Genomic DNA, 10,173 nt, shown 5'->3' with positions numbered 1-10,173 from the left:
AATGGCAAAGGTATGCTGAAAGTGCCAGACTTCTCTATAATAATAATAAAGAAAAAAAAAATCAGTTAGCACGTGCATAAGAAATTGATATGATTAAGTGAAAGTTGCCAATTAATTAAGGTATATCCGTATATATTATTAAAATGGCACAACACGCACCCAAAACAAAACCAAAGTGACTGAAATATTCCCTTTTGGTTTTTGAAGGGAATGTAATGGTTTCCTCTAATACATTGATTATATGGGGTGATGTAAAAGGGGGTTGGCTTTTAAGAGGAAAGAGGGAACTTACAGTAACAAATCAACCCAATTACCAAAACAGCAAAACTCCAAACTGATTTCGGGGTTCACCGGTTCAGACTTAAGAGAGAGAGAGGGGTCGGAGACTCGGCGTGGCTTCGAGGTGGCCAGGTCGAAGGTGGCCGGAGACAGAGCAGTCCGAGAACACAAACAGAGAAGATAGAGAGAGAAGAGAGAGATCGATGACTTCGGCCTTCAGTCCAGTCCAAGAAGACGGAGGAGAGAGGCGAGCCGGCGGCGCTGCAGATCTCGAGAGGCGAGCGACGGCGTTGCAGATCGACAGAGGCGAGCGGCGGCGAGCTGCGGCGCTGCAGATCGAGAAGGGTGTGCGACTGGCCGACTGTGCAGGTGAGAATATGAGGGTTGGTGGTTAGTGGGTTACGGCCTTAGCTGGGTAGCCTGGGTTAGCTGGGAAATTTCCACGAAATTTCTCTCAAATTCAGAAAATTTTGCATTTAAGGGTATTCGAAATTTCGCCCGAAATTTCGATTATTCTCCGAAATATTCCGAAATTTTGTCAAATACGTGTTAAAATTTCGGAACCCCTTAAAAACGAAATTTAAACCCTTGGTAATAACTTAGTTTTTAACTTTGTTAAATTAATTTTAATTATATTTGTTTCATTATTTTTGTAATTATTTAAAAAAAAAAAATTACGTGTAGAAGGCAGTATGCTTCTATACTCTACTGTTGTTCATTGTTTTAAAAAATTCAATTTGATTGGCTTATTTGGAGGTGGCTGTGCAGTGTGTGTGTGTTAGGTGGTGGCAGTGGTGTGTGCTTGTGAGTGTGGCGGTTGTGTGTGTGTGTTTTAATCAAAACCCCAGCCAACCCAAGAACCAAACCCAGCAGGAAAACAAAGAGAAAAACCGAGAGGGAAGAACCCAGCCAATCCAAGAGAGAGAAAGAAAGAGAAAGAAGAAGAGAAGAGAAGAAAAGAGGAACCAAAGAGAGAAAAAGAGAGAGAAGAACACAGAAAAGGAAAGGAGAGGAAGAAAAGGTAATTTTCAGTTTTCTTGGATGCTCTGTTTTCTGTGATTTTGATTTTTAATTTTGATTTCTATTTTGGTGAGATTTATTTGGTGATAGGAGAAGTATTTGTGACCTTAAGAACCTATGATTTGAAGGTGAAGTGAAGGATTTGAAGGTTTTAGGTGTAAAGAGCAAATTTTCAGTTTTTAAGTTTTTGAATTTCTTTTGATTAGATTGTATTTTTCTTGTTTTAAATTGAAGTTTAAGTTTTAATTTATCATTTTTTAGCCTTAGGAACCAATTTGAATGGGGAGAATAGAAGAGAAATGAGTTTGGTTGAATTTTAGGGTGCGTTTTTTGTAACATTTTACAAAACGGTTTTTCATTTTACAAATTCAAAAAATGACAAAAATGTGTTTGGTTGCCGTATTGAGAAAACAGTTTTTGAAAAACACAAAATAGAATTTCTAGTTTACAGTGTAAATTCAAAAAACGACTAAATGATGTTTTCAGTAAATTTAGAAAACATAGATAACGCAGATACAAATAAATAAAAAATTACAATTGGAAAAAAAAATAATGTGATCTGCACCTCCTCCCCACCTAGCCAGACCCACCTCCGGCGGCAGCCCTACCCCCCGCCGCTGCCCACGTCACCCATCTCTCTTCATCTCTCCTCTATTTCTCTATTTCTTTTTTTCTTTTTTTTTTCTCTCTCTCTTCCCATCTCTCAAAATATATACTTTGTAATCCCTCTATAGTTTCCAATTCCCGCTTCAATAAACGGATCAAGACTCTCCGTAACATCCATGGCAGGAAGCTCACGAACCTTAACAACTTTTACATAGAGCAAATACACCCTGTTCAACTAGATCATAGGTGCTTGCAGTGTTGTTTCCATTAATAATACGGCCACCAACAACTCTTCCAGCTCCAAGGTAGTCGCGCCGGCCGAGGTGGGTTGGGTTTTATAAAACTTCTCTTCTTTTTAATTATATATTTTATGAAATTGATTAATAATAATTTATAATTAATATCTTTTGTGAATATAATTATTTGGTTGTAATAATTAGTTAATATCAAATGTGTTTTCATTATTTTTGTTTTATATAATTGCTTTTTAATTATGCTACCAGACGCCTTCTCATATTTTGAGAATGCAAAATTTAATTTGTCATTTTCATTTTACAATACTGTTTTTAGAAAATTGTTCTATAAAATGTTACCAAACTAGAAATTTTGGACAGTGTTCGAGTAGCCTACTTTGAAGTCTTATATTTTGAGTTGTAGAGAATCGTTTTAAGTGTTCTTTGTTTGGTTGTAAAGAAGAGTTGTAGAGCTTTAAAACGAGTATGAGTTTAATATGGAGGTGATTTGTTTGTTTGGTTCTTTGTTCAATATAGAGGTGATTTGATAAGGTAAACAGACAGCCAAAGTTGAGAAAAAAAAAAAAGAAAATTTCGGAAAAAATGGGCTGCTGGAGGTTGAAGATGAACACTGCCGCCAGACCACCACTCGCACCACCGGCGTGTGGCGGCGTGTGCGGCGGCTCCGGTGGCTGGGGAAAGTCTCTCCCCATTGCATTTTTTATTCCGAGTTCGATGGTGGCCTCTGTTTCGCGATTCAGGACCCCTAACTTAGTGTTTTCACTACACACACTAAAATTAGAGATTGAGCGACCTTTATTTCGTAATTAATTATGGTTTTCTTGTACGAGATTAGGTTCGGAAAACGACCCGGAGACATGACGCTATTTTTAGCAGCGGATTAAGCTTATTTTCGAGGTAGGGGGATCTGGGGAACCTTAAATTGTAAAAATTTGATTTTATTGAATGTTTGTTAAAAAAATGCAATATGTGTGCTAATATGTGATTTATTTGAATTACTTGAGCATAATATGAATTAGTTAATTATTATATATAATTATGTGCATTTATTTGAATGTGACATTTATTTGAACGTGAAGCATGATTCATTGAGAAATAAAGATTTTGGTGGTGAGAAGGGGTTGAGAGTTAAATTTAAATTTTGTAGTGTGTGTGGGGAGTGAAGCCCATTCCGTTGCCTACGGATAAAACGATCTATTTTCCCAAAGCACATTGGGACCTTCGATTGCTTATCAAAGTTAAGATGTCTTACACTTTCATTACGGATTAAAGTGAAGACGTGTTGCAATTTAATTTTTATGGTATTATTAAGGAAGTGCAGCATAACATTCATGCATCTATAATATTATTATATATATATATATTATTTGCTCTATGTTTTATGATTCATTGAGATTCAATATAATTAATTTTGCGTGATAAGGTTGAATGTCCTTATTGAGCCATTGATTAGAGCTCACCCCCTTATAGACTTTGCAGGTTCAAACACTGAAGATCAGAACCCTTAGAAGAAGTAAGAAGAGGAAGTTTGTATAAATAAGTGTGAACAGACTTTGAAGTTTATTTTCATTTTATTTTAAAAGTTTTGTTAAACTTAAGTTACTGAGACATGTTGTGTATTGTAAACTAAGCTTAAATTCAGTATAGTATGTTAATAGTATGCAGTTTCTTCTTTTATTTTATTTTTCTCCATCATATTCTAGTTATAGAAGTTAATTCTATAATTAGAGTGTGATTCACAACTTAATCCATAATTAGTTTTTAATTACGGATTTGGGCGTGACATGATTAAAAATATTTTGGTAATGGGAGAGATGTGTTAAAGATAAATTTCAAATTTTTGAAAGGAATATGAGGTGTGTAGGAGAAAAATGTGTGCAAAAAGAAAAAAAAAAGTGTGCAAATAGCAGCTTTCATACAAAATTGATCCCCCAAAATTTAGCCCTATTTGATACCGAATAATGAGTTTGGATATCAAAAATTAGGTTTGGGTATCATCAGTCACAAACCTTGAGGATGAAGGTTTGAAAGAGGACTTAAAAGTTAAAGGGAATTATATACATACCCTACAATTTTCTTTTTTTACCCAACAAAAAATGTGAACATGAACAGACAATTTTATCCTACCATGAATTGACCATTTTTCCCCCGTGCCCAGCTCCTCTCTCTCTTCCTTCCCCTCCGACCCACCCCTTGCCCAGCACCACCATCTCTTCCCACGCCACACCAACAACACCACCACCTTCTCTCTCTCTTCTTCCACTTCTTCACATGCCACTTGTCACCTCAGACCTCCATGAGCAACACCACCCTCTCTCTCTCTCTCTCTCTCTCTCTCTCACACAGTTACACTCCCAGTCTGACACTCGGCGATCGCGTGACTCCCAGTCCCCGGCGCGATCCTCGCTTGATTCTCACTCTTTCCGACGACGATCGGCGTTCTTCCTCAGGTTTTGCTTCTGAAGCTTCACTTCTCTCCCTCCCCCTCTCTCTCTCTCTAGATATATATATGTGTGTATATATATATTTCGTTCTTTCTATCTACCATTCGTGCATTTAAGAGTGATTTTGTTTCTCTATAATGTGAGACATGTTTGTGTATTTGCGAGCTTTGTTTGTCTATCTGGAATTTTGAGGCGGTTTTTTTTGAATTTTTCATTGGATTTTTAATTTGAGGGGTTTTGCGTTGAATTTCACTTTCTCTCTTTCTAAAACCCTCTTTCGATTTCTCTCTCTAGAATGTTGGATTTGTCATTTCTATGTGTTTGGAAGCTTTGAAAATCTTTTAGGGCTTTTGTTGTCTTGGTCTTAGCCCCTACAAAGTTTTCAGAAAGTAAGAAACACCCATTTCATTTTTTTCTTTTCTTTTATATGTTCATGAGGTAACACAGCCCCATGGTTTTGTTTAGTGATGACCACTATGGTATCAGCCATTGTATATTTTCAATAATGTTGTTTATCATTTTTTATACATAGGATGAGTGATATTTATGGTTGATGTTCTTTACCCATATTCTGTTTATACGTTCCTTTCTTCCTTTGTTAGTGTTGTATGTACTTGTGATGCACTGCCTTTATTTTTCCTTCTCACCATTTTTTTTTTTTTTTTTTTTTTTCAACTATAAGATTTAGAAATGCATTCTGTTCTGTATTTATTTCAATCAATCAGCTGAGAGTTAAGTCCTGCAATCCTTTTTAGCGTTCGAAACTTATGAGATACACTCACTTGTTCTTTATAAAAGCATTCTTGTTTATTGAATCTATTTACTAATTAAAAAGGAAAACCAACTTGTTATGATTCTTAAACAAAGTGTTTTCGTAACAAATTGATAGATTTCACATAATTAATGCAATGGCCTCCCTCCATTCTCTACAGTATTGTAATTTAGAAGTAGAATAATATTTTTTTTTTTCATTATTATTCATTATTTGTTTGACCTATTTAAAATCTCTGGCTCCACCCCTATTTGTTATAGATGGTTTATGTTTGTTGTGTTATGCAAAATTAAGGTAACAATGGACCTGTGTTTTTCTCAACTTTGTTGGAACTAATATCCTCTTTAACTGTGCCTTTATTCATATGTTTATTATCTTCAAGCTTTGTATCTTTTACCATTGAAATGTGTGCCATCATATATTGATTTCATACTCAATATTGATAGTTTTGTGAAATTGCACAAACGCTTTTTAGTCTTTGTCTACAACAGAAAAAGGAATATAGCAATGCTCCTGATCCTGGAAGATAATTTACGTTCAAACTTCTAAATTTTTTTATTGTGACTTTTTTTTGCTTTCTAGGATGAGTTCAAGAAGAGGTGGTGGAAATCCCAAAGGAAAAGATGTCCCTGAAATCAATAGCCCTAAGGTTGAGCAGTTGAGTCATGGTGTAGCAGACATTAATCTGGGCTCAGCACATGATGATGGAGAGTGGGAGGTAATTGCCAGGAAGTCAAAGAACAGAGCTGGAAGCAGTGCTGCAAAACAATGGGGTTCTCAAAATTCTAATTCTAAAGCTTGGGCACCGCCAAATGTTCAGAAGCCAAGTATATGGACTAGTGGTGGATCAGGACGGACTCCTGGTAACTCCTGGCCATCACAAACTGCTGATTCTAGAAAACCGGCTGGAAGAGGAAATGTATGGCAGCAATCATCCACTAGGGGTTTTGAAAACAACTCTGCGGCCACACAACCTGTAATTCCCCCTCCACTGGACAATGGATGGAACTGGCAATCTAGAGCTGGTTTCACTCAACCCCAGGGTTCAGAAGATTGCCAAGGCAATGATAAGAAGGATAGCAATGTCGCTGCTGCTGCTGATGATGATGATGATGTTGATGAAAATTCTGATGCTTTGAGTGATACTGATGATGAGCTATTAAGTGATGAGTTTGACTCGGATTCAAGTGAAAAGAGCCATGGCACTCGAAAGAAGAGTGGATGGTTTAAGAAATTTTTTGAGATTTTGGATAGTTTAACTGTTGGTGAGATTAATGATCCTGCTGGGCAATGGCACTGTCCTGCATGCCAAGGTGGTCCTGGTTCCATTGACCGGTACCGAGGTCTGCAGCCCCTGATGACACATGCCAAAACAAAAGGATCAAAAAGGGTGAAACAACATAGAGAGTTTGGAGAACTTTTGGATGAGGAGTTGCGGAGGAGGGGAACTACAGTTGTACCTGCTGGTGAAGCATTTGGTAAATGGAATGGTTTACAAGATGAGGAAAAGGATCACGAAATTGTCTGGCCTCCAATGGTTGTCATTATGAATACTAAACTTGAGCAGGATGATAATGACAAGGTACGATTTATGTTTTTCTCGCTTGAAATTTGAGATGATATTGGAGTCCATTTTATATAATCAATTTTCTTTCACAAGTACAGTTGCATTGTCATAATTTGTTGCTAAAGATTCCTTACTTTGGTATCATTCTAATCCTTTTCATTTTTCTTGCTTTGAATTTCAGTGGATTGGTATGGGAAATCAGGAGCTTCTGGACTACTTCAGCTCTTATGCTGCTGTGAAGGCCCGACACTCATATGGTCCACAAGGACACCGTGGGATGAGCATTTTGATCTTTGAATCTTCGGCGAGGGGTTACTTAGAGGCTGAGCGCCTGCACAAGCATTTTATAGAGCAAAGAACGGACAAGTATGCTTGGCATGGGAGTGGTCGTGTCTTATTTTATCCAGGTGGGAATCGGCAGCTCTATGGGTACATGGCGATGAAAGAAGACATGAATTCATTCAACCAACATTCCCAAGGTCCCTCTCTCTCTGTCTCTCTCTCTGTCTCTCTGTCTCTGTCTCTCTCTCTCTCTCTCTTTGGTTTTTGTTGGATATGTTGGGTACTACTGGTTACAGGGTTTTTACTTAAATCTTTCAAATATATATGGTAACTTTGATGCATTAGACTTCTCTCTGCAATTAAGATCCATGCTAATATTATGTTGGGGTGTCTCACATGTTTTATTACCATTAGGAAAATCGAAGCTTAAATTTGAAATGAGATCATACCAGGAGATGGTTGTCAACCAAATAAGGCAAATGAGTGAGGACAACCAGCAGCTTGTTTGGTTGAAGAACAAGGTTGCTAAAGAACAGAGGCATGCAAAAGCTCTTGAAGAATCTCTTGTTATAGTTAGTGAGAAGCTCCGGAAGACAACAGAGGAAAATCGAATTGTGAGACAGAGGACAAAAATGCAGCATGAAGAGAACAAGGAGGAGGTAATTTCCTTATGGAGATATATTATTGTGCCCTATAATTAGGATGGAAACTTGTGGTGTGGTTTAAGCAGCATTGGTGGACACTACCTCCATATTCTAATGTGGACATTTATGGATGTCTATAGTGGTATTGCTCCTTTAATTAAAGTTAGAGTAGAAGTCAAGAGCGTACACTTTATGTGGTTTATGACTTTGTTTGAAATGGATATAACCAATTTTTTTTTTTAAGTTAGAGTAGAAGTCAAGTCAAGAGCGTACACTTTATGTGGTTTATGACTTTGTTTGAAATGGATATAACCAAATTATTATTATTATTATTATTACTTTTTTTTTTTAAGTTATAGTAGAAGTCAAGTCAAGAGCGTACACTTTATGTGGTTTATGACTTTGTTTGAAATGGATATAACCAAATTTTTTTTTTTTTTTTGAAGAATTTGGTGAGAATCAATCTATTTGTTTAAGTGGGCTATAGCCAGTCTATTTGTCTGAAATGGTGGTAACTTATAACCAATTTATTTGTCTGAAATGACTTTAAACAATCTACCTGTCTGAAATGGTTAGAAACAATCACTTTGCTTGAAATGAGCATAAATATTTGCACTGCACTTTGGCAAAAGACCATTAGTTAGAGGCTTTTTTTTTGTGCGTTTGTTATCATATTTATATTTTTCAATATTTTATCTTTTATATATATATATATATATAGATATGAAAATAAATCTCTTCTTTTATCTGTGTTTTACATTTGCATCCAGGTTTTACTGATTTGCAGTTGATATTTTAAACGTGTTGATGTGCTTATCCATCGCTATTCTTTTTATTTGTGGCTTCTCAATATTTTATTCTTTTCTGTATTTGTTGTTTATTTTGGCAGATGTACTTACTCTTTTATTTTATTTCATTTTATTTATCTATTTATTTCTTGTGAAAAGATGTATCTCCAAGAACAATTTTTCAAAGACCAAATCAGAATCATTCAAGAATCAAGAGATGCAAAGGAAGAAAATTTCGAGAGGCTGCAGCAGGAGGAACGTGACAAGGTGAAGCAGTCATATGTCGATCCTTCAAATGCAGAGGAACACAAAAACAGGTAACTGGATGTGCTAAGAGAATATGGTTGACTAAAGAAAGCTAGGACACCTATTCTGGTTCTATATTGGACTGCCATGTGTTGCTTCTGAAATTTTGATTTATACTTGTTTCATACTCCTTGTGACCATAGGTCGGAGGAACTTGACAACTTCATCAAGTTCCAAGACAAAGAGATGGAAGATTTTGTGGCAGAGAGGGATATGCTGATGAAATCCCATTTGGACAATAAAGCTGCAATGAAGCTGAGGCATTGGGAGGAAGAGGTAGAGCTGGAGAAGGAGTATGATGCGACATTAACCCAGCTCATGGACAAGTACGCCCCGCATCACCCCGAAGATACTGCCAATGGCCTGTGAATCTGTGGTGGTGAGTTTTTAGTAGAGTGCATTATTTAAGGTGGATAGACAGAGAGACGCACACCTGCTAGAATTAGTCACTAAGAAACTTTAGGGCAGTTTATGTTTTGTTGTCTGGTTTATAATATATAGGCTTCAAAGAATTTTACTGTAAGGAAAAGCAGAGAGACAACCATTAAAATGGAACTGAGGTTGGCAGTACTCTGATTACCTTTGTTTTTTTTGGTCTGAGTACTCTGTATATCTGAGCTTACTTAGCATCTGTTGTTGGTAATGCCCGAAATTATATTTGATGAGTTTGTCCACATGCCTAGCCCTTCACTCCAAGCAAGGCCAAGACCCTCTATACAGCCCCAATAACTCAGCCTCAAAACTGTACCAAAATCAAGGTTACAAGCAACAATATGCTCAATAAACCTCCATCAACAATCTTACTAGTTACACTCCTAAAACTGCCATCAATTCTGAACTAGCACCAACCACTAATTAATTTTAAGAAGCTATAAGAATTAGGTTTCAGTCTTCCTAAGTGGCTGTTCTATTACTATATGAAAAGTGAAGATGCACAAATCTTATGACAGATATATTTGGTCATATTTCTCATCAAATGACACAGTTTGGGGTGCAATTAGCGGATTCTTTACCAGTTTCAGTGTTTCTGCTGCAGCCTGCAGTCTTTCTCCATGCATGTAGCTAATATGTATTTTGAATTTGTTTTTTTTTTTTTTCTTGATATATATTTAATTTTTTTCATCGGGTGCTGTGCTGCATACACAGCTGATTTTTTCTTAACACCAAAAAATTATACAGAATTCTGATGTCCCTGAATTGTCTCTTTGATT

General features: G+C 36.6%; 1 protein-coding gene across 1 annotated transcript; it reads left to right on the top strand.

The window, feature by feature from the left end:
* Positions 1-4,477: 4,477 nt before the first annotated feature.
* LOC147291730 (protein SUPPRESSOR OF GENE SILENCING 3-like) lies at positions 4,478-9,636 on the top strand. Its single transcript, XM_086236924.1, has 6 exons — positions 4,478-4,609; positions 5,958-6,957; positions 7,124-7,421; positions 7,639-7,883; positions 8,816-8,973; positions 9,106-9,636. The coding sequence occupies exons 2-6, from the start codon at positions 5,959-5,961 to the stop codon at positions 9,329-9,331; spliced, it is 1,926 nt and encodes a 641-aa protein (XP_086093050.1). The 5' UTR covers positions 4,478-4,609; position 5,958; the 3' UTR covers positions 9,332-9,636.
* Positions 9,637-10,173: the final 537 nt, after the last annotated feature.

The sequence above is a fragment of the Dryas octopetala genome, chromosome 3 (assembly GCF_963921425.1).
Source record: "Dryas octopetala chromosome 3, drDryOcto1.1, whole genome shotgun sequence".
In the NCBI taxonomy this organism is placed as follows: domain Eukaryota; kingdom Viridiplantae; phylum Streptophyta; class Magnoliopsida; order Rosales; family Rosaceae; genus Dryas; species Dryas octopetala.
This window is presented reverse-complemented; position numbering and strand designations above follow the sequence as displayed.

What these genes read in the sequence shown, in the direction of transcription:
- LOC147291730 (XM_086236924.1), top strand. Translation starts at nt 5,959, where the DNA reads ATGAGTTCAAGAAGAGGTGGTGGAAATCCCAAAGGAAAAGATGTCCCT. An exon ending in ATGAAGAGAACAAGGAGGAG is followed by an intron (nt 7,884 to 8,815) that starts GTAATTTCCTTA and finishes TCTTGTGAAAAG; the next exon opens with ATGTATCTCCAAGAACAATT. An exon ending in GCAGAGGAACACAAAAACAG is followed by an intron (nt 8,974 to 9,105) that starts GTAACTGGATGT and finishes TTGTGACCATAG; the next exon opens with GTCGGAGGAACTTGACAACT.